This window comes from Trichechus manatus, unplaced genomic scaffold (assembly GCF_000243295.1).
Source record: "Trichechus manatus latirostris isolate Lorelei unplaced genomic scaffold, TriManLat1.0 scaffold00040, whole genome shotgun sequence".
Taxonomy (NCBI): domain Eukaryota; kingdom Metazoa; phylum Chordata; class Mammalia; order Sirenia; family Trichechidae; genus Trichechus; species Trichechus manatus.
In genome coordinates this window covers 15,572,380-15,598,535 of record NW_004443976.1, presented here as the reverse complement: position 1 = coordinate 15,598,535, position 26,156 = coordinate 15,572,380, and the positions used below count along the sequence as shown (strand labels likewise).

The 26,156-nt window shown below is 38.1% G+C and overlaps 1 protein-coding gene across 2 annotated transcripts in view; it reads right to left on the bottom strand.

Annotated features, from left to right (window-relative positions):
- The window catches only part of ANKFY1 (ankyrin repeat and FYVE domain containing 1), a 97,529-nt gene that overhangs the window by 49,154 nt on the left and 22,219 nt on the right, over nt 1–26,156 (bottom strand). For both annotated transcript variants that reach the window (XM_012555502.2, XM_023731137.1), the window contains exon 3: nt 21,527–21,645. In XM_012555502.2, the coding sequence (XP_012410956.2) occupies nt 21,527–21,645 (119 nt within the window). The remainder of the gene's footprint in view (nt 1–21,526; nt 21,646–26,156) is intronic.

Here is a 26,156-nt window from a genome sequence, read left to right as displayed (position 1 = left end):
ACAAAAGGAAAAAATGATGAAGTAAAAGAGCTGAACAGAAAATTTCAAAGGGTGTCTTGAGAGGACAAAGTAAAGTATTATGATGATATGTGCAAAGACCTGGAGTTAGAAAACCAAAAGGGAAGAACACACGCAGCGTTTCTCAAGCTGAAAGAACTGAAGAAAAAATTCATGCCTCAACTTTCAACACCGGAGGATTCTACAAGGAAAATATTAAAGGATGCAGAAAGCATCAAAAGAAGATGGAAGGAATACACAGAGTCACTATACCAAAAAGAACTGGTCAATGTTCAACTATTTCAGGGGTAACATATGATCAGGAACCTATGGTACTGAAGGAAGAAGTCTAAGCTGCACTGAAGGCACTGGTGAAAAACAAGGCTCCGGGAATTGACAGAATACCAATAGAGATGTTTCAACAAATGGATGCAGCACTGGAAATGCTCACTCATCTACGCCAAGAAATTTGGAAGACAGCTACCTGGCCACCCAACTGGAAGAGATCCATATTTATGCCCATTCCCAAGAAAGGTGATATAAGTGAATTCAGAAGTTATCAAACAATATCATTAATATCACATGCAAGCAAAATTTTGCTGAAGATCATTCAAAAGCAGCTGCAGCAGTATATCAACAGGGAACTGCCAGAAATTCAAGCTGGATTCAGAAGAGGACATGGAACCAGGGATATCATTGCTGATGTCAGATGGATTGTGGCTGAAAGCAGAGAATACCAGAAAGATGTTTACCTGTGTTTTACTGACTATGCAAAGGCATTTGACTGTGTGGATCATAACAAATTACGGACAACGTTGCAAAGAATGGGAATTCCAGAACATTTAATTGTGCTCATGTGGAACCTGTACATAGACTTAGAGGCAGTTGTTTGAATGGGACAAGGGGATACTGTGTGGTTTAAAGTCAAGAAAGGTGTGTGCCAGGGTTGCATCATTTCACCATACTTATTCAATCTGTATGCTGAGCAAATAATCCGAGAAGCTGGACTATATGAAGAACAGGGCATCCGGATTGGAGGAAGACTAATTCACAACCTGGGTTATGCAGATGACACAACCTTGCTCGCTGAAAGTGGAGAGCACTTGAAGCACTTACTGATGAAGACCAAAGACCACAGCCTTCAGTAAGGATTACACCTCAACGTAAAGAAAAGAAAAATCCTCACTACTGGACCAATAAGCAACATCATGCTAACTGAAGAAAAGACTGAGGTTGTCAAGAATTTCACTTCACTTGGATCTACAATCAACAGCCATGGAAGCAGGAGTCAAGAAATCAAACAATGCACTGATTGGCCAAATCGGCTGCAAGAGATCTCTTTAAAGTGTTAAAAAGCAAAGATGTCACCTTGAGGACTAAAGTACACCTGACCCAAGCCATGGTGTTTTCAATCACCTCATATGTATGCGAAAGCTAGACAATGAATAAAGAAGACCGAAGAACTGACACCTCTGAATTGTGGTGTTGGAGAAGAATATTGAATACACCATGGACCGCCAAAAGAACGAATAAATCTGTCTTGGAAGATGTACAACCAGAATGCCCCTTAGAAGCAAGGATAGCGAGACTATGTTTCACATACTTTGGACATGTTATCAGGAGGGATCAGTCCCTGGAGAAGGACATCGTGCTTGGTAAAGTAGAGGGTCAGCGAAAAAGAGGAAGACCCTCAACTAGATGGACTGACACAGTGGCTGCAACAATGGGGTCAAGCATAACAACAATTGTTAGGATGGCACAGGACCAAGCAGTGTTTGTTCTGTTATGTATAGGGTCGCTATGGGTTGGAACCGACTGGACAGCATCTAACAACAACAAATATATATATATATGTATATATATATAAAGGAGGCTTAAATTCACATATATTTGTGAAATGTATATTGTGTATACAAATGTATGTGTGTATGAGGATACACATATCTACACACACCTAAACAGTTGTGTGCGTGTGTCTATGTATCTATCTGGAGGGAGAGATTGGAAGGATATATACTAAAACATCAACCCTGGTAGAATTCATAACTAAATTTTCTTTCAGCTTATTTTTTCCCTGGTTATTATTTAATGAATATGCACTACTTGTGTAATTTTTTAAGTTAAAATAAAGACTATACAGCAATTTGGGGAAATGCTTGGGATGAAAATTGTAGTATAAAATATCTACATTATTATTTCAACTACCGTCAATTCTTGATTAATCAGAAGAAGGGAAGTGAGGGTCAGAAGACCACTTAAAATCACGGTTAATACCAGTGGTTTGCGGTCCTGGAGTAGCAGAATTAGCATTACCTGGAAACTTACTAGAAATTCTAAATTTCAGGCCCCAACCCAGACCTACTGAATCAGAAACTCTGGGAATGGGGCCCAACATCAGTGTTTTAACAAGCCCACCAAGTAATTCTGATGCTCACTAATAACTACACTCACTTCTTGATTATCTAGGATATATGAATAAGGTGCAATATGAACCAGGAACACCTTCCTAACTTAGTAATTAAGCAATAGCTGATTAGTTCTGATTAACTCCCTCTCCTCTAATTATAGTGGGGAAGAGGGAGCTGAGGGAAGCAGTGTCTAGTAAGTGGAATTCAAGGTTCCTAATTTACACGCAACTAGGTTAATTCATCAGCACCCCCTAAAACAACCAGATATTAAAGAAAAAAAGGAAAATAAAGAAAATGCACCAAAATGTTAATAGTGATTATGTTAAGGTTCATTTTTTTTCTTTTCTCTATTGCCCAGTAATGTGATAATAAAACCCACTGCTCTCAAGTCGATTCCGACTTATAGTGACCCTATAGGACAGAGTGGAACCGCTCCATAGGGTTTCCAAGGCCGTAATCTTTACACAGGCAGACTGCCATGTCTTTCTCCCACACTTTTAAAATGTTTTAAGACAGAGAAAACATTTTAAAATCAGATGGAAACCTAATTAGATGTATTTAAACAATTTAAGAAGAGTTACTTCAACTAAGCTGTCTAAGGTATACTGACTAAATTTTGGAAGTGGGGTGAATTTCTAAGCTAGCTTTATAAACTGGATTTAAGATCTCAGTAGTCATCTTGATGAGAAGATATCTAGGCCCTGTAATTTGTTCAGAATCAGTGGCATCACTAGGGGGGTGCACACCATACCAGTGACACTGTCAGAGGGGGTGACACCAAACTGTCTATAAAAATATTCCTGTAGTTAGTTACAACAACCAAAACATTCTTCATAAGCCCAGCTTACATGTATCCATATACTACAAGGCTAAAACTCTTTGTTAATTTACTTTTTGAACCTTCTAATGCACTACAGTCAGAGCTGTCATTATTACCCAACTACAATGACCCTTCGAATCACGCTGTTTCATCTGCACGTGATACAAGCACACACTATTTTCATTGCTGCCAATGTTTTGCAGTCGATGATTTTGTCAAAATTTCTGTTGTTTTAGCTACAATATTGTGGTAATTAGTATTTGTGAACCTGTCTCAATAACTTTTTTGAGAATGAAGAAGTAATTAAAGGAAAAGAAGGAGTGATATATGGGAATTACGATTTACAAGTAACATTAGTACAAAAAATGTTACTAAGGATTCTGTATGGTCTGGTAAGGGAGGAAGGAGGTCATAGGGTGAGGTAACAGGAGTTACCACACTGGGTGACACCCACCCTAGGAACACCACTGTCCAGAGTCACCAAAAATGCCAAAACACATACCACTCCTCTCATTTAGCCCCATCTTAGAAAAACAGGTTATTCCTACCCGAGGAAAGAATCCCCAACACCACCATCCTCAAAAGTTTTCCCTGCAGTAATTTCTTTAATTCTGTTTTAAAACTTGGCTGGTTTCCTTTAATAACCCTCCCATAACTGTCCAAGCAAGGAACTTCAGCTGTATAATTGATAAATCAAAACCTAAATAATTAAATAGTTTTCAAAAATCACCTTCAGCAGGTAATTCCTGGGAACTCTCAATCTTTTAAATAAAATGAGGTTCAAGTGATCACCAAGCTTTCCCACTCCTGCCTCAACTCTTCCCTTAATCTACAAAGTATACTGAGAATAAATCCATTTTGAGACTCAGACTTAGCAGCCAGTGGTAAAAAGGTGGGCAGAAAACATGGAGACAGAGGAAGAAACCAATATTTTCTAACTGCATACTTTTAGGCAAATCATGCAGCCTATCTGCTTCAATCTACTTCAGCAAGTGGCTGTAAAAGTCAGATGACAGATAAACCAGGAGTTACCTTTAAAAGGAATGGACTCTGAGAAGTAAAACCAACCAGTTAGCCTCCATGACCTTCACAGTACATCTGCTGCTAAAGGCAATCACCACTGAGGAGGCCCAACACACAATCTGGTAAAAATCTGTGACTTCCAAGGACAAAGGCGGGGGGTGGGGGGGGAACATCCACACTTCTGACTTTGTTTCACTGTAGTTCCAAATGCACAGTCACACTCTGAAGACCTTGAGATTTTCTATGTGGCCTAGCTTTTGTTGTGTTTTCATTTGATATAACTGTTTCACAAGACATTTGAAAAGAATGGGAATATACAATGGGAATATACAATTAACCATAAAATTAAGCATATTAAGTAAATTAATTTTGTTACTTAAATCCTGTATTTAATCTGTCAGAAACTGAGAAAGGTGCTTTCAATCTCCTATTATGACTCTGGTTAAATTAAACTCTCTTTGAGGTTTCAACTATTTTTTTCTCCATCTACTTTATTTTACATACTGTGTTTTTTATTCATAAAATTAAAAAATATTGGTAGACTGCATCCTTTTATAGCAAAAATATCCCTTTTAGTCAGTTTAAGGATTTATCATTAAAATATAACTTCTTGGAAATAAAAACAAACCCCAAACCACACTTCTAAGTAATCCCTGTGTCAAAAAGAAATCAAAGGATAGAGGTTCTAGCTCCGTTATGGCAGCATAACAGACAAGCCAACCCATTTTAACTGGTTATAGCTAAAAACTCTGAACAGAGTCTCAAAACTAATTTTTAGGATTCTAAAAAGTAACAAAAGCAGCTGAACTGTCAGGGGAGGCAAAACTTAAAGAAGCAACCACACTGGGTGAGTTTCCTGATTGATTTTTTTCTCCGTTATGGCTTTGCCTGAAGGTGGGCCCCAGTCAAGCAGTAGCACTGCTGTGGTGATGGTGAGGATGGCTAAAATACCAATAAAAACCCATCTTTCTGGCCAGATGAACCAAGAAAAAGAGTCCCTGAGGGCTGAAGATTAAGGAGAGAATCTGGAGTGAACAAAACCAGAGAAGACTATCCTAATTCTGTGTGTGAACTCACACAAGTCTCAGGCTTATCTCTGAAATATGCATGTAGGGAATATGCACAGTCAGTCCCAAACCAGCTGTAACAAATGAAGTGAGATTTAAGCGAATACTCCAAGAAGGTAAAGCAGAACTTGCAGACTGAGCCTAAGGAGATTCAACATTTTCTAGAGGATTATAACAGGACCTGGACTCTACACAATATAACATTACAACGTCCAGGATACAATCCAAAATTATTTGACATAGAAAGAACCAGGAAAATGTGGTCATTTCTCCAAGGAAAAGACAATCAACAGATGCCAACCCTGAGATGACCCAGATGTTGGATGTATCACAGACTTGAAAGCATCTGTTATAACTGTGCTCTAGGAGGTAAAGGAAAACACACTTGAAATGAAAGGATAAAAATTTACAGCAGATAAATAAAAACAAATGGGAACTGCAGAAGTGAAAAATACGTGTAATTAAAAAAATTCACTCGATGGGCTGAATAGCAGAATGAAGATGGTAGTGGAAAAAGTCAGTGAACTTTAAAACAGATCAACAGTAATTATCCAATCTGAAGAGAGAGAAAAAAGATCAGGGAGCGGGGAAGAGCCTCAAGGAGACCTATGGAATAACAAAAGGTCTAGTAAACATGTTACTGGAATCTCAGTGAGAAGAAAGAGATCAGGGAAGAAAATATAGCTGAAGAAATAATAGTCAAGAACTTTCCAAATTGAGTGAAAGACACAAGTTTACAGATTCAAGAAGATCTGTGAACTTCACATAGGAAGAAAATCATATCTAGGCACAGTATAATCAAACTGCTGAAAACCAAACATAAAGAAAAATATCTTGAAAGCAAGACACATTACATACGGGGGAAGGATTCCAGTGAATGCAGATTTCTCATCAGCAACCACGGAGGCCAGAACACAGTGAAACAACATCTTTAAAGTGCTGGGGGAAGGGGAGGTAGATTTCCATATCCAGTGAAAATATCCTTCAGAAGTGAAAGCAAAATAAAGACATTCTCAGATGAGGATTAAAAAGAAGAGAAAGAGAATTTGTCACCAGCAGATACGCTCTAAAACAAACACTGAAGGAAATTCTTTAGGCTGAAGGGGAAATCTAGATCCTCAAGAGTATAAAGGAAAAATAAAAAGAAGGAAGGAAGAGCCACAGAACCGGAAATATCTGAGGAAAAATAAAAGACTTTTTATTCTCTTAAATTTGTTAACGTATACAGGCAGTCACCGGATTGCAAACAAGTTCCGTAACTAAGTCTGTCTTTAAGTCGAATTTGTACGTAATTCAGAACATTTACATACAGTTCATATTTAATGTCAGTTAGTCAAATGTTTGTCTTAATATACAGTATATAGTGTATCTTTCTATGCATAAAAAAAATTAAAGAAACACTTCCAGATACACTAAAACATTTTTAACATAATAAAGTAATAATAATAATAATGTTTTGATGTGTGTCTCAAAGTAGTGCCCGTTTGTTATTATGAACCATTGTATGTACCTCGAATTTTTAATATAATAGGCTTTACGGGGGTTGGTTTGTAACTATGGGTTGTACGCAAGTCAAATGTTCGTAATCCAGTGATGCCTGTATATGACTGTTACAGCAAAATCTACATAACGCTGTCTCATGGGATTTTCAATATATGTAAATGTAATCTATATGACAATTATAATGTAAAGAAGAGTGATGGAGGTGTTAAACGGACCTTTATGGTTGCAAGTTTCTACGGTTTCTAACCTTTATGGTTTCTACATTTTACACGAGGTGGTACAAGACTACAGACTATAAATGGACTATAAAAGTTTATATATATAGATATACATATATACATATATGTATATGTATGTATGTATGTATACATACATACACATATATAAATCCTTACAGCAGTGGTTCTCAACCAGAGATGACTTTGACCCCCAGGGGACATTTGGCAATGTCTGGAGAGATATTTCTGGTTGTCAAAACTGGAAGAGTGCTATTGGCATCTAGTGGATAAAGGCCAGGGATACTGCTAAATCCTATAATGCACAGGACAACCCCCGCTACGATAAAGAATCATCTAGTCCAAAATATCAATAGGTGCTAAGGTTGAGGAACCAAGCCCTAGAGCAACCATTAAAAAATACAAAGAAATGTAGTCAAAAAGTCCATCAATAAATTAAAACAGAATACTAAATATTCAAATTATCCAAGAGAAGGCAAGGGAAACACAAGGAAAAAAGAGGGGGGCAAATAGAAAACAAAATGGTTGCCTTCATCATAAAAATAATCACATTATATATTAATGGTCTAAATAGTCCAATTAAAAGCAGAGATTTAAAAAAAACAAGACCCTACTATATGTTGCCTACAAGAGACATATTTTAAATATAAAGACATAGGTTGAAACTAAATAAGTGGAAAAAGATATACCATGCAAACAGTAAGCATAAGAAAGCTGAAGTGACTATTTTAATAGCAGATAAAATAGACTTCAAGACAAAGAACACACCAGGGATAAAAGTGGACATTTCAAAATGATAAAAGACACAATTCATTAGGAAGACACAGTAATTACAAAGGTATATGTGCATAATATCAGAGGCTCAAATATATGAAGCAAAAAGTTGACACATTTGAAGGGAGAATGGACAATTTCAAAATTATAGTAGGATATGTTAACACCCAAAATTTTGTACAGCAACAAAACTGACAAACTTCTAATTACACTGATCAGAGAAAAAAGAAAGAACACAAATCACCAATGAAAAAGCAGTTATCACTACAAACAACTTTATACCAACAACTTCAACAACTTAGATGTAATAGATTTCTGAAAAACGTAACTTACCAAAACTGACAGAAGAAACAAAATCTTAACAGCCCTGTATCTAGTAAATAAATTTAATCTGTTATTAAAAAAACCTTTCCAAAAAGCAAACTCCAGACTCAGATGGTTTCAATAGTGAATTCTATCAAACATTCAAAAAATAATAATATCACCCTTACAAAACTTTCTCAAAAAAATAGAAGATGAGGGGTTTACAGCTTGACTCATTTTAAAAATGAGGCCTGCACAATCCTAACAGCAAAACCTGACTAAGGCATTACCAAAAAAACAAAATTATATGCCAATATCCCTCATGATTACTGATGTAAAAATCCTTAACAACATGGACACAGTAGAAGGTGCCGGATAGAATGGAAGAAAACTCAAATTCCTTAAAACTCAAATTCCTTAAAGAGGCCAGACTTACTGGACCAATACAGACTACAGGGGTCACCCTTCAGCCAAATAATAGATTGGCTTATAAGATAAACAGTATCACCCATGAGTAATATGCTCCCTTAAACAATGAATTATATGAGACCAAATGGTCTACATTTATCCAAAAGCAAAGGTGACAAGGCAAGGAGGGGAAGGGAAGCTTGATCAACGGAGATAGAACAGAATGGAAATAATGACAACACTGACTCATAAAAATTGTAACTGGTGGCATGGAACATTTTGTATAAAAATAATTAAAGGGAAACCTAATTTGCTGTGTAAACTTTCACCTAAAACACAATAAAATATTATTAAAAAAAAAAGAAGAACCATGTGTATAAATAGGGGGAAAAAAAGAAAAAAGAACCAACAACATACATAAAAAAGTCCAAGTAAGATTTATCCCAGGAATGCAACGTTAGTTTAACATTAGAAAAATCAATGTAATTCATCTTATCAACAGGATAAAAGAGAAAAACTATATAATCATTTCAATAGATGCAAAAAAATCTGACAAAATTCAACACCAATCCACAGTAACTTGTTTCAGAAACCTGGGAATACTCACACTGATAAAGGGTATCTATGAAAAATCTACAACTGACATTATACACATAATGATAAAAGATGAAACTGTTTCTCCCTGAGACTGGGAACAAAGCAAAGATGCTCACTTTCAGACAATTATTTGTATTCAGATTATATACAGAACCTTTAAAAATCAATAATAAGAAGACAGCCCAATTTTAAAAAGGGCAAAAGACGTGAACAGACATTTCACAAAAGAAGATATACGAATGGCCAATGACACATGAAAAGATACTCAACAGTATTAGTCATCAGGGGACTGTAAAATAAAATCACAATGCACTCCACATCCATTAAAATGGCTAAAATTAAAAACACAAAAAATCACAATACCAAGTGTTAGTGAGGATGTAGAACAACTGGAAACTTAAATACTGCTGGTGGGAATGTAAAATGGTAAATCCATTTTGGAAAAGTTTAGCAGTTTCTTAATATTAAACATAACAAGCATATATGATCTGGCCATTTCGCTCCTAGGCATTTATTTACCCAAGAGAAACAAAAACATACATCTACATAAAGACCTGCACACAACCGAACACAGTAATTTTATTTGTAATAGCCCAAAACTGGAAACAACTCTCAACTGTCCAACAGGTAAATGAAAAAACAAAGTGTGCTATATTCATACAATGAAATATAAGCAGACTACAACATATTAAGATTTTGGATTAATCTCAAAATCTTTATGCTGAATGAAAGATATCAGACAAAAGGAACTATATGCTCTATGATTCCATTTTTATAAAAGTATAGAAAATGCAAACTAATCTATAGTGGCAGAAAGCAGATCAGTGGCCACCTGTGGACATGGACGGAAAAACGGATGGATTACAAAGAGATATGAGGAAACTTCTGCGGAGATGGAAATGTCTGTTATCTTGATTGTGGTGATGGTTTCACAGGTATATTTGTATGCCAAAACTAATCAAACTGTATACTTTTTATGTGGGCAGTTATTATACTTCCATTATAAAGTTGGGAGAAGAAGACAAAAGTGAGAGGCAGCACTCACTGCATTGTGGTTACTGGCATGCATACCGCAGCCTGGGTTCAAACCCCAGCTCCAACACTTATGTGTGACCTTGGGCAAGTTATTTAATATTGCTGTGTTTCAGAGTTTCCTCATCTATAAAAGGGGAATAAACAATAGTACTAACCTCAAAGTGTTGTTCTAAAGATAAATTAGTTAATATATGTAAAGTGCTCAGAACCACCATATAGTAATTGCTATATGAAAGTTTGCTACTATTACAATAGATAATTTCAAAATTAATCACAATGAAAACGGTACCTATCGAAATATTTTAGATGCAGCCAGATTCAAACTATGAAAGAAGTCATAGTCTTAACCTTATTAGAAAATGAGACAAAAGGTAAATTTATCATTCAACTCAAAGTGAAAAAAAAATTAAGCCAAAGGAATTCCCAAGAAAGATTCAATAAAGGTAAAAAGAAATTAATGAGTTGGCTAAAAACTAAAAGAACATTTAATGAACCCAAACCAACTCTGGAATAAACAGACAAACTTAGCAAATCTAACCAAAGATTAGCAAGAAAAAAACACAAAAAGAATCACAATCAGAACCCTGAATCAGAATCTGGATTTTAATAAAATCCCCATGTACTTTAAAGTTTGAGAATCACTACTTTGGCGCACTATTTAAATATGCTAACAACCCCATGAGGCATTCTTCTCCTCAGTAAAAGCTGAGGTTCAGACAGGTTAATTAACTTGCTCTCTCCACTTATACAGCTAGCAAGTGGCAGAGTCAAGGATCTGAACCATAACTAGCAGAGTTCAAGGCCTATGCCAAAGGTTCCCAAACTTTCTCTGTTCACGGTGCCCTTAGCATCTCAGAAGTTTTTTCACAGCACACCCTAGGCCAAAAGAAACATCTAACAGTTCTGCTTAAGTAGTTAGGTTTAAACAACTTAGTAAGTATTTATGGAGCCCTGGTGACGCAGTGGGTAAAGCTTTGGACTGCTAACCAAAAGGTCAGTGGTTCAAAACCACCAGCGACTCCACAGGACAAAGATACAGCAGTCTGCTTCCATAGAGATTTGCAGCCTTAGAAACCCTATCAGGTTGCTATGAGTCAGAATCGACTCGGTGGCAGTGGGTTTTTTTTAGTAATAAGTACTTATATCCTAACAATTTAATGGCCACATGAAAATAATAGAAATTTAAAATACTACTTCATTCTTAAATAACCACAAGTACTTTTTAATGGGATGTGTGCACCTGTTAGACATCGCACAGCTCCTCAAACCTTGGAATCAGGCCAGTATTGGTACCCTCATTGGTACCCTCATATCCTGTTCCACACTGATCTTCACATGCTACTTGCTACTTATATACTGACTGCCAAAAACCTAGCTTTGTAAAGATATGACATTGTATTCATTATCTACTGCAGCATAACACATTACCCCAAAACTCAGCAGCTTAAAATAGCAAACATTGGTTGTATCACACAGTATCTGAGGATCAGGAATCTGGGAGCAGCTTGGCTGGGTGGTTCTGGCTCCTGGTCTCTTAAAAGACTGCAGGTGAGCTGTAGGCCAGGGCAGCAGTCATTGGCAGGCTTAACTGGAAGATCCTCTCCCAAGATGGCTTACTCAGATGGCTGTTGGCAGGAGGCCGTAAGGCCATTTGAGTGTTCTCATGACATGGCAGCTAACTTCCCACAAAGTAAGCAATCCAAAAGAGAGGGCAAGAAGGAAGCCACAATGCCTTTTATGATCCTATTTCTGAAGTAACATGTTGTCACTTCTGCCACATTCTATTCATTAGTGATGAGTCATCAGGTACAGCCTATACTTGAGAGGAATTGGGCTCCACCTCTGAAGAGAGGAACATCAAATACATGGGCATATTTTAAAACTACCACGGATGTCATCGAAAGGAACACAGTACGATCTAACATTGGAACTGAGCAACCTTGGGCTAGTAGTTCATGCAGTATCCAACAGATGCCAAGTACTGCTGTTTCTCTTAAAAATTTAAAATATCAACAGCGCCCCTGTGACTTTGCTGTAACACCTTGGAGTGCCTCAGCACAGAGTTTGGGAGCCTATGCTCTTCCACTGCGTAGTGCAACCTCTCCAGGTGATGCTTCATGCACAGCTTTCCTAACCAGAGAAGGAGGAACGAAGGATGCTTTCTGCTCTTCGGAATAGCCTCACAGGACCCCAAAGACATTCCAGGAACGCTGATTGACTCACACCATAAGCTCTTACATCAGAGAACCATAAGATCTTTGACTACAAAAAGCATGCAAGAAACTTCTTGCTTCAAAATAGCCCTTCTAAAGCATCTGGACCTCTCACAGCATTAGCTGCTACTAGCAAAGTGCTATAAAAACACTATAAACAAATCATTTTGCCTGAAACAAATGGCTTTACTTTACAAAGAAGTAAATATAGTGTTCTCCTGGCCTCAAGGTTTGTTACAATGTGTAGCTAGCAGTCATATTCTTTCTATTCTCAGTTGATCAATCAGTATCTTTACAAACTTCTACCTTGATACTTAAAATAATAAGAAATAAAAAAACAAATTTCTACCTTTTCTCCTCATATTTTGAAATAATTTCAGACTTAGAAAAAAGCTGCAGAGTTCCCATATACCCTTTAACCAGCTTATATAACCACAGCACAAAAGATTAAAGTCAGATAATTGGGATCAATACAATACTATTAATTAATTATAAACTTTAATTTTGCCTATTTTCCCACTAATGTCCTTTTTATGGTTCAGAATCTAGTCGAGGACTCCACATTGCATTCAGTCGTCATGTCTTCTTAACCTCCTCCAATCTCTAACAGTTCTCAGTCTCTCTTGTGTTTCATGAGCTTGATATGTTTGAAGCACACTGGCCAGTTACTTTGTGGAATGTTCATCAATTTGGGTTTGTCTGATGATTTCTCATGACTAAACTGAAGTTATCTAATAATGGCAAGGATCCCACAGTAGTGATTGTGCCCTAGTAAGAGCATCATATCAGGAGTACAGGATTTTAATTTTTTGAACAATATAAGATTTAATTCCAAAGCCAGGCAAAGACACCACTAAAAAAGAAAATTAGAGACCAATATCCCTCATGAACATTGACATAAAAATTCTCAACAAAATTCTAGCCAATAGAATCCAATGGCATATCAAAAAAATAATACATCCCTACCAAGTGGAATTCATACCAGGTATGCAAGGATGGTTCACCATTAGAAAAGCAATCAATATAATCCACCACATAAATTTTTTTAAAAAAGGAAAAGAATCACATGATCATCTCAATCAATGCAGAACAGGCATTTGATGAAGTCCAACATCCACTCCTGATAAAAACTCTCACCAAAACAGTAATAGAAGGGCAATTCCTCAACATAATTAAGGGCATATACACAAAACCAACAGCCAACATCATTCTTAATGGAGAGAGGCTGAAAGCATTCTCCCTGAGAACAAGAACCAGAGAAGGATGCCCTTTATCACCCTTCTTATTCAACATTGTGTTGGAAGTCCTAGCTAGAGCAGTAAGAAAAGAAAGGGAAATAAAGGACATTCAAATTGTTAAGGAAGAAGTAAAGCTGTTCCTATTGGCAGACAACACGAGCCTATACATAGAAAATCCTGAGAATCCACAAGAAAGCTACTGGAACTAATAGAAGGATTCAGCAAAGTGGCAGGGTACAAGATCAACATACAAAAATCAGTTGGACTCCTCTACACTAACAAAGAGAACTCTGAAAAGGAAATCAGGGAAACAATACCATTTACAATAGTCCCCCCGCAAGACAAAATACTTAGGAATAAATCTAACTTGGGACACAGAAGACTGATACAAAGAAAACTACAAAATATTACTGCAAGAAACCAAGACAGAACCACATATATGAAAAAGATACCATGCTCAAGGATAGGAAGACTGAACATTGTGAAAGTGTCAATAATACCCAAAGCAATCTATAGATGCAACACAATCCCGATCCAAATTCCAACAACATTCTTTAACAAGATGGAAAAATCACCAACTTTATATGAGAAGGAAAGAACCCCCAGATAAATAAAGCATTACTAAAAAAGAAGAAGAAGGTAGGAGGCCTGACACTACCCGATCTCAGAACCTACTGTACAGCCACGGTAGTCAAACCAGCCTCATACTGGTACAACAACAGATACATAGACCAATGGAACAGAACTGAGAACCCCATAGTAAATCCATTAACCTATGGACACTTGATCTTTGACAAAGGGTCGAAGTCCATTAAGTGGGAAAGAGATAGTCTCTTCAACAAATGGTGATGGCAAAACTGGATATCCATCTGTGGCAAAATGAAACAGATCCATACTTTACACTATACACAAAAACTAAATCAATGGATCAAAGACCTAAATGTAAAACCTAAAACTATAAAGACCATGAAAGAAAACAGAAGGACAACGCTAGGGGCCCTAATTTATGGCATAAATGGAGTATCAAGCATAACTAAAGATGCACAAACTCCAGAAGATAAAACTAGATGACTGGAACCCCCTAAAAATTAAATATCATGCTCATAAAAAGACTATCAAGAGAATAAAAAGAGAACCTGCAGACTGGAAAAAAATCTTTGGCAATGACATATCTGATAAAGGTCTAATCTCTAAAATATATAAAAAAGTCAATAACTCAACAACAAAAAGACAAACAACCCAATCATAAAATGGGCAAAGGACATGAACAAACACTTCACCAAAGAGGACATTCAGATGGCCAACAAATACATGAAAAGATGCTCCCAATCATTAACCATTAGAGAGATGCAAATCAAAACCATCATGAGGTACCATCTCACCCTGCAAGAATGGCACTGATCAAAAACAAAAAAAGACAATAAATGTTGGCAAGGTTGTGGGGAGACTGGAATTCTCATACACTGCTGATGGGAAGGTAAATGGTACAATCACTATGGAAAATGGTATGATGCATCCTTAAAAAGCTAGAAATAGAAATACCATCTGATCCAGCAATCCCACTCCTAGAAATACATCCTAGAGAAATAAGAGCCGTCACATGAAGACATATGCATACTCATGTTCATTGTGGCATTATTCACAATGGCAAAAAGATGGAAATAACCTAATTGTCCATTAACAGATGAATGGATAAACAAATTATGGTACACACACACAATGGAATACTATGCAACAATAAAGAACAATGATGAATCCATGAAATATCTCTAACACAGATGAACTTGGAGGGCATTATGCTGAGTAAAATAAGTCAAGCACAAAAGGACAAATGTTGTATGAGACCACTGTTATAAAAACTCAAGAAAACATTTACATGCAGAAAGAAACAATCTTCGAGGGTTATCTGGGAAGGGACGGATAGGGAGGGGAAACCACTAACTAAATAGTAGACATGTGTTAACTTTTGTGAAGGGAAAGGCAATACACAATACAGGGGAAGTTAGCACAACTTCACTAAGGCAAAGGTAGCCACTGAGACAGGAAAACCAGGCAAACAGAAACGTGGAACCCCGGGGGGAGGGGAGAGGGGGAAGGGTGAGAGTGCTGACACATTGAAGGGATTACAACCAATGTCATGAAACAATCTGTGTATAAATTTTTTGAATGGGAAACTAATATGCTCTGTAAACTTTCACCTAAAGCACAATAAAAGGTTAAAAATAAAAAAAGATTCAATAAAAGTTCCATATATCAAGAAGACATGGCCCCCGGACTCTCTGTTAACCCAGAACTAAAACCATTCCCGAAGCCAACTCTTCAGACAAAGAATAGACTGGACTATAAGACATAAGATGATACTCATGAAGAGTGTCCTTCTTAGCTCAAGTAGATACACGAGGCTAAATGGGCAGCTCCTGTCCGGAGGTGAGATGAGAAGGCAGAAAGGGATAGGAGTTGGTTGAATGGACACGGGAAATCCAGGGTGGAAAGGAGGAGTGTGCTGTCGCATTACAGGGACAGCAACTAGGATCACATAACAACATGTGTATAAATGTTTGGTATGAGAAACTAACTTGAGCTGTAAACTTTCACCTAAGGCACAAAAAAATAAATAAAAAGTTTCCCATATTCAATTACTTTTAAAATACTTGATACATAATGCCTGTCGTATGTTTGTCAATGTGTGCTAAAATTCTTACAATAACTAAGGGAATTAAAGTTGTGTGTTTTGAATTTTAAGGTTCAAAAGAAAAAGGTGGAGCTTTGAAAGTTAATCTAAGAATGTAAATTTACATGTGAGCAGGAATTTACTTCTGTTCACAGCTTCATATTCAGTATATCTTGAAAAGTGGCTAGCACTCAATGTTTGCTATGTAAATGAAACAATTTTGGAGAAACAAAATGCAAAAAGTTATGAAATGAATTTAATCAAGTCTGATAATATGGAAAACTTCAACCATTTAAAACATAGCTTTGCTGCTATTTATACATTTGTTTACAAGAGCCTATTTCCAGTCTCCCTAAAATTGCTGGCAAGCCACACAGAGTTAGTGCTTCCAGGTATCGCAAAACACGCAGGCTTCCCAAGCAGTTTCAGCTGCTGCAACCCCAGATTCAGGCAATCACGCCTACACATGGGTGACCCAACAGGACTGCTGGTGAAGATACGCAATGCAACAAGAACAAATCCACATTGCCTACAGCACTACCACCTTAGAACCATTCCTCATGATATACTTCACAGATAAACTTACCAGAGAAAAGTAAAAATGCCATAGGCTCTACTATCAGCTGTCTTGTAGGTGTCTGATCTATCAAAGCCACAAAAACCAGTTTACTCTGAAGTGGAGCATTCCTGTAGCAAACCTCACAACAGGGATCAAACCATGCTTACTATTTACAACAGGAGGAGAGTCAAGGGACATTTAAAGGTATTAATACTACACTTCGCTGAACTCTACAAAACCTCCTGATTCACAGTGAAGCAATCTTGTGGCCAGATAATCACTGAGTTAAAATTGCTCATAAACGTTATGACGTTCTGAAAAAGTTCAGCATAAAGCAAAATTTTAAATTCAATGTTAAAACTAGGCTTTTTACACCCAGATGCATTTTCTGTGTTCTTACATAATTATGTTTGTTTCAGGGAGCAGTCACATTTTATTCTCCCCATTCTTAAATTCATTTTGGTTGAATTCAGTATTTCCAATTATAAATAAAACAATGATGAACATCTACACTGCCTGAATTATCTACAGAAAATCTCAGAAGCCAGATGATGAGGTAAAAAGAACATTTTACAGCTCAGCTCTATAACTGTTTTCTAAAACTGTCACACCCATTTATAACGTCAGTGGCAAGGTGCACAAGTACCAATTTCATGAGGCTCAAAACTTCTGGATCATCAAATTTTGATAATGTTAATATCAAAGGATAGTAACTTATTCTGAACCTTTTTCCTAATAAAGTTGAATATTTTTAATATTTTTATCATCTCTTCTAGTCTTTGTAAACTATCTGTTCATATAATCAAGACCCTATCATGCATTTTCTGAAGAACATCTTATGATCTACTGGGTTTTAAAAGTTATCCATAGTTCTGTTATATATGAGGTCAAAGATACACAGACTCAAAAGACTATACTTTTAAAAAGAAAAGCTATGCTCGAGAATTCCGTCATGCAGACTGGTGCCGTTCCATTAAAGGCTGTTTCCCAAGCAGATGTTTTAGTTACAGGCATGAAGGCATACGCATGTGTACGTGTGTGTGTACAACTCTGCCTTATGCACCTCATAAAGAAACAGAGTTCACTCATAGTAGAGAAACATTAGACATCCACTCTCCTAAATCCATGAGGTAAATACTACTGCCTTAGTTATCTAGTGCTGCTGTAACAGAAATACCCCAAGTGGATGGCTTTAACAACAGAAATTTATTCTCTCACAGTTTAGGAGACTAGAAGTCCAAATTCAGAGTGCCAGCTCCAGGGAAAGGCTTTTTCTCTCTGTTGGCTCTGGGGAAGGTCTTCCCCTGGTCTAGGAGCTTCTCAGTGCAGGGATCCTGGGTCCAAAGCATGCACTCCACTCGGGGCTCTTCTTGCTTGGTGGTAATGAGGACCTTCTCCTCTCGCTCGCTTCTCTCTTTTATATCTCAAGAGATTGACTCAAGATACAACCTAATCCTGTAGATTATGTCCTGCCTCATTAACCTAACTGCCTCTAATCCTGCCTCATTAACATCACAGAAATTAGGATTTACAACACACAGGTAATTATATCAGATCACAAAATGGAGGACAACCACACAATACTGGGAATCATGGCCTAGCCGAATTAACACACATTTTGCAGGGACACAATTCAATCCATAACATTTCACCCTTTGGCCTGCCACATGCAACAACACATTCACCTCAGCATATCATAGTAAAAGTCTTAAATCAACTCCAAGTTCAAATTCCATCCTGGGGTAAAATTCCTCTTCTTCTGTGAAATTGAGAATACAAGTTATCTGCTTCCAAAGTACAATGGTGGAATAGGCACAAGCTAGACATTTCCATTACAAATGGGAGAAACTGGAAGGAAAGAAAGGATAAAAGGCACCAAGCAAGTCAGCAGGACACATTACATTAGCTCTCAAGGCTTGAAAATAATCCTCAGCTCTCTGAGATCATTTAGGCAATGGCCCTGCCCTCCAGACTTTGGGTGTTGGCCACAGTCTCTGGATTCTGGGTGGAGGCACCTTGGCCCTGGGCTTCAGCTCCACCTTCCAGGCCTTTTGGGATAGCAACTCTGCTCCCTCGGATTTGGGCAGCCCCATTCTCCTAGTCTGTCTGAGTGGCGACCCTACTCCCTTGGTCTCAGCAGGCCCTGTTCTTCTGCTCCTTGGGCGTGGCAGCCCCGCCCCCTCAGCTTTGGGCAGCTGATTTGGCCCCATGCCCCTGGCACTCGTGAACAGCAGCCCCATACTCTGGAACCTAGTTGGTGAAGATCTGACTCTTTGAAACTTAGAAGGCTGTGGCTCCACCCTTTGAGACCAAGCAGGTCATGATTCCTCTCTTTGAAACCCCAGAGGTCGTGGCCCCACCTTTTCAGACCAAGGCAGCTGTGCTTTCTGCGTTCCTTGTCTCTTCAGCTTCTGCTTCCTGGTTCCTTGGCCTTTCTGTCCCTCAGCCTTCTTGGGCTGGCCCAGCCTCTGCCCTACTCGGGCAAGTGTTACATATCTCTTTAACTCCACCAATAAGCGCTCAGAGGTACCCTACTCCGCCAGGAAGCTTCCTGCCCAAAAGCACTTAGCTCTCTTGTTCCATGGGTTGGCTTCCGCGCCATATCATGCTGGTCCCCTGGTTCTGTGGCCGTCGTTTCTCTGCCACTGTTTCTCACCATCTGCACCGTCTCTGGTGTTACAGATCTCCTCACTTCCTTCTGAGCCTTCATCAGAATTGTCTTTGACATCCATGATTCTACCAACAGTCTCTTCAAGGTAATCTAGGCTTTTACTATTAGGCACCTTAAAACTCTTCCAGCCTCTACCCATTCACAGTTTCCAAACTGCTTCCACATTTTAGGTATCTGTTAGAGCAGCACCCCACTCTCAGTACCAAATTCTGTCTTAGTTATCTAGTGCTGCTATAACCGAAATACCACAAGTGGATGGCTTTAACAAACAGAAATTTATTCTCTCACTTCTAGTCTCTAGCTTAGGAGACTAGAAGTCCAAATTCAGGGCGCCCGCTCCAGGGGAAGGCTTTCTCTCTCCGTCGGCTCTGGGGGAAGTCCTTGTCATCAATCTTCCCCTGGTCTAGGACCTTCTCAGTGCAGGGACCCCGGGGCCAAAGCACGCACTCCACTCCTGGCCCTTCCTGCTTGGTGGTAATGAGGTCCCTCTCCTCTCTGCTTGCTTCTCTCTTTTATATCTCAAGAGATTGACTAAAGATACAACCTAATCCTGTAGATTGTGTCCTACCTCATTAACCTAACTGCCTCTAATCCTGCCTCATTAACATCATAGAGGTTAGGATTTACAGCACATCATATCACAAATTGGAAGACAACCACAATACTGGGAATCATAGCCTAGACAAGTTGACACACACTTTTGGGGGACACGATTCAATACCTACTTACTCCTTTGTAACACTGCTCAGGTGTTAGTCACCTATAATACCTTCCTTATCAGCCCAAGTTATTTTCTTCTGTACCTTATACATAAAACAATTATATTACTGTACATATGGTCCCAGCCTGAGATGATTTGTTAACAGCCTGTTTCCTCCAACAGAGTATGAGCTCCATTACAGCAGGGACCAGGCCACAGTCAACTCGGTGTTCCTAGCACTGCACATGAAAGACAGGATCTTCTGAATTGGCAAACCTTTGGAACAAAGATATAATCCAGCAGAATTTTCATACAGCCAATCATTCCTGAAAACACCTCATATCTTAATGCTCACTATATGTTCCAATTCTCATGATTATTAATAGCAGAATTAAATTAAAAATATTCTTTTTATCTTTTTTTTTCTTCCTTTTAACGCAGTTAGGTAAATACTGGAGCCCTGGTGGCTCAGAAGTTAAGCGTTCAGCTGCTAACCAAAAGCTTGGCAGTTCGAGTCCACTAGCTAAATGAAATTGTGATTTAGAGTCAGATTTTGAAAATGATGTTTTTAAGTCCACTTACTACCATACCAAACTAAAACCAAACCCATTGCTGTCAAGTCGATTCCCACTAACAGCAACCCTATAGGACAGAGTAGAACTGCCCCACAGGGTTTCCAAGGAACAGCTGGTGGATTCAAACTGCTAACCTTTTCGTTAGCAGCCGAGTTCTTAACCACTGTGCTACCAGGACTCCACTTACTACTACTATACTTACCCAAATTCTATACAACATAATGTAGCATAAAACAATTAATAACAGCAGTTAATAGCTGAATCCACCAATTCAAATTCTGAAGACAACTAATGGTCATCCTCTTACGTTACTTTTGAATTCAGTTCTTGTAGACCAGGAAAAGTACTTTGGCAGTTATTATTAAATTTTGAGCAACTTGAGAGTAGGACTCTTTCCTGGAGTGGAGGAAAACAAATTTCTACACATGCTTACATATTTATAACATACTATTAAACGAAGAGTTTCTGGATACTTATATTTTATAAATTATAAGAATACTGCTGATACTCAAATATTTACTAATTTGTTAATTAGCCAGGAACTAAACAAAGCTTCCTCTAAAGCACAACCTACTGACTCATTAATCATTTAACTAGTTCACGGGCACTATCAGTTGATAGTGTTCTACTTTCATTAAACAACAAGTATTATAAATTGAGACACTATAACCTTCTGCCAAGAGTTCTTGCACTGGCAGTTTTGAGTCCCTGACCAGCCAGAGGCTCACCTGACAGGTCCAGCTCCTGGGTGGAAGACAAGTTGGCCAGACTCCAGCTGTCACTGCGGGCTGCCAGGACAAACTTGTGAGCATTGATGTGCCTGCCCCCAACCTTTATCTTCAGATCACTGATGGAGAAAAATATCCACAGATATAAAAACAGAAACGTTTTCATAACTACATACAGTTATGATAAGTGTACAGGTACTGATTAATCAACATTCATCTGCACAAGAACAAAATTTGCAGAAAAATTATTTCTAAATGCTAGCACTGAATTCTGATGGGTCATGTTTTATAAAATGTTGCTAGACATGTCTTCCATGTCTAACTTCTAGCTTTAGTTCACATGGGATGCTCTGCTCCCAAAGGTATCCCCTAGCAGGAGGTTTATGGTCGTGAATTTACAAATTAAGTAGAATGATCAATATTCATACACAATCTAGAAAAGGTTTTATGCAGAATAAATCAAGATAAATCACCAGGGAGAAAAAGATGGACAGCTGAAAGACTGTAACGACAGCTCTGAGGCTACAGTGTCTTGCTATACTCCATATTAAAGCTGAAGTAAGGTTAACCAGAAAACTATCAACAAATTAGTTTTGACAAAGCAGTCAAGAGTATGAAACCCAATACCTGGACTCCATGTTCTCACCAGAAATATTTAGATCTAAAGTTGGCCATTTTTTACTCAACATTTATAAAGACATGGGATGGGGAGAAAACTTTTTTTTTCCAAATATGTTTCCATATTTGACATGCCATTATAAGAAAAAGCTTTCTGAATAGATATGTATGTTTAACTCTAAAACGACAAAGGCTAATGGAAGAAAGCATCTCAACCGTTAACAAAAACTTACAGATGACCTACTGGGCTGACAAGAGCACGTGCCATATGGCTGCTCTGGCAGCAAACCAAAGCTAGCTAAAAACACTTTAATTACGATCATCCTGCTTGCATTTATGATTTCAAAAATGTCATATTCCCCTTTAAAATTATTCATTAGTTTGGAAAACCTTTAGAAACCAAATACGCAAAAAAGTATTAAACAAATTAACCCATCCATTTAAAAGGAGATCCAAATAGAATAAATATTGTTTTATATAATGCTTAATCCCGACACATTTTGCCCCACAAAGCACTGTCTAGAACATACTTTATAATCACATTACTGGATTCACTATACTAGTTCTATTAAAGGCCAAGCTGCAACTAATTATGACAGATCACAGATTAACAGGGTATTTATTATTTCTAATGAAAACAGGAAGCTGGCTATTTACAAGGTGCAATTTTAAAACCCTAAATTTACTTACAAAGTATCACACTCTAATAACTTAAACAGATTTTCAGTATCTCTACTGCTTCAATTACAAGCCTGACTTTAGCCACAAAATCATAAAATGAACGGTTCTATGAAATTCCTACCACTATTTATGAATGTCAGGTCAAAAATTTTTTCTGGGTAAAGGGTGAGACAGTACACAATACAGGGGAAACTAGCACAGCTTGTACAAGGAAAGGTCATGGAAGCCCCATAGACACATCCAAACTCCCTGAGGGACTGAATTGCTGGGCGGAGGGCTGTGGGGACCATGGTCTCGGGAAACATCTAGCTCAATTGGCATAACACAGCTTATAAAGACAATGCTCTACATTCTACCTTGGTGAGTAGTGTCTGGGGTCTTAAAAGCCTGTGAGCGGCCATCTAAAGATACTCCACTGGTCTCATCCCTTCAGGAGCAAGGGAGAATGAAGAGAACAGGATACAAGGAAAAGTTTAGTCCAAAGGACTAATGGTCCACAGCTATCAAGGCCTCCACCGGACTGAGTCCAGTACAGCTAGACGGTGCCCGGCTACCACCACTGACTGCTCTGACCAGGATCACAACACAGGGTTCCGGACAGAGCTGGAGAAGGATATAGAGTATAATTCTAACTCACAAAAAAAAGACCAGATTTACTGGCCTAAAGGAGACTGGAGAAACCTCACAAGTATGGCCCCCAGACACCCTTTTAGCTCAGTGGTGAAGTCATCTCCGAGGTTCACTGTTCAGCCTGGGAGTGGACAGTCCCGTAAAACCAAATGAGACTAACGAGGTACAGGAGTCCAGTGACAAGGGCCAGAAGGCAGAAGAGGACAAGGAAGCTGGTGATAGGGAACCCAAGGTTGGGTAAGGATATTGTTGATGTGTTGTGAGATTGTTAACCATTGTCATAGGGCAACATTTGTAGTAACTGTTAAATGAGAAACTATTTTGTTCTGTAAGCCTTTATCTTAAGTGAGAATAACAGCACAATTGGAAGAGCACAGTCAATGTCACTGAACTGTGCATGTAGAAATTTTTGAAATGGCATTATCTTTAGCTATGTGTATTTTCACCAAAAAAAAAAGGGTGAGAAGTTAGAGGGTTGACATGTTGTGGGGTTGTTAACCAATGTCATAAAACAATGTGTACTACTGTTTCATGAGAAACTATTTGTTCTGTAAGCCTTCACCTGAAGTACAATTAAAAAAAAAAAAAACTTTTTTCTATCTTTTGTCATCTGATATAAAGGGAAATAAAGATAAGAATTTCATTAATAATTTCTAATAATAATTTTAAAAAACAACTCAAAAGTAGAAAATCTGACAAGTCAAGTCTATGGGTACTCTACGCAGAAATAATTAGGAGCCTAGTAATTTTTTTTATTTCATCCTAATCAATTACAAAGTATTTCCTTTTAAAATATTGACACTGGGATGTTGTTACAGGAGAAGAGACATAAAATAAAGAGGTTCTTGTTAGAGTTTCTCAATCAAACATTTTAATTGGAAAAATTATAAGCTTGGTTGGTAAAAGAATTAATGCAATGAATAACTACATAAAACTATCATTTTTATCTACCTTATGGGGCAAAAGTCTTCTTCTGAACTTAAGTAAAAATAAAATAAACACACCAGCTTCCTCTACATTTCTCAATTTAAAAATTTTAAAACTAATCTTGCAATGTGGAGGGACCTGAAAGACATTATGCTGAGCAAAATAAGTGAATCACAAAAGAACAAACATTGTACGATCTCACTTTTATGAAATGACAATAAGTAAACATACAGAGACAATATTGGTTGGTGGTTACGAGGGGTGGGGGTGAGTGGGAAAAGAGGGAATCATTCACTAGGTAGTAGTCACTTTTTGTTTACAGTGATGGGAAACGGAGCACTGGAAGTGGGTGATGCCTGCACAGCTTGACTAACGTAATTAATGCCACCAAGTTGTACACAAGAAATACGATGAACTGACAAATGCTATGTTATATATAAGGAGCACTAGTGGTGCAGTGGTTAAGTGCTCAGCTGCCGACTAAAAGGTCAACGGTCCAAACTCACCAGCCGCTCTGTGGCAGAAAAGACCAGGCGATTTGCTCCCATAAAGATTACAGCCTAGTCCCTGAGATTATGGCCCTAAAACACCCTTCTGACCTGGAACCTGAAGCCATTCTGGAAGACCACCTCCCAGCCAAACAACAGAAAGGCCATAAAATAAACAATAACACCCAAGATGAATGTGCTCCTTAGAACAATTATACAAGATCAAAAGGACAACATTTGCCCAAAAGCAAAGATGAGAAGGCAGGAAGGGGTAGAAAATTAGGACGAAAGGAAACGGGGAATCCAGGGCAGAAATGAGGAGAGTGCTGACACACTGAGGGGACTGTAACCAATGTCATGGAACACTTTATGCACGAACTATCAAATAGGAAACTAATCTGCTCTGTAAACTTTCACCTAAAACACAATAAAAAATTTTTTAAAAAAAAGACTGCAGCCTAGGAAACCCTATGGGGCAGTTCTACTCTGTCATATAGGGTCACTATGAGTCAGAATCAACTCGATGGCACACAACAACAAATGTTATATATAATTTTACAACAACAATCAACAAAAAATAATAATAAAAGTACAATAATAAAATCAAATTAAAAGGGGCTACAGATGCTGACATTACTTACACATAAACAATCACCTCACAGGATTAGTCTTCTTGGTTTGAAGAATTAGAGTCATGGTCTTCTAGGACAATCCAGTCAACTGGCACAATGTAATTCTTAAAATTTATGTTCTACCTCCTAGTTTGGTGGTTGTGTCTGGGGTCTTAAAAGCTTATGAGCAGCCATCTAAGATGCAACTATTGGTCTCTATTCTTCTGGAGCAAAAGAGGAAGAAGGAAACCCAAGAACTGGAGAAGGAACTGGACTACAAGACTAACTGTCTCCATGAACCACTGCCTCCTCGAGACCAGAAGAAAGAGGTGGTGCCGGGCTACTGCTACCAAACGTTCTGATCAGAGTCACAATAGATGGATCCTGACAGAAAGAGAGAAAACTGTGGAACAGAACTTCAAATTGTTAAGAGTCCAGACTTACTGGACCCACTGAGGCTGGAGGAATCTCCGAGACTACTGTCCTGAGATCCTCTTTAAACCATGAAGTGAAACTATCCCCTACAGGTACCTTTAAATTAAATAGCTGCCGAGCTCAAAATAAAAAATGTTACCCTTGGGCGTCTGGGGTCTTAAAAGCTTGCAAGCGGCCATCTAAGATGCATCAATTGGTCCCAACCACCTGGAGTAAAGGAGAATGAAGAACACCAAAGAC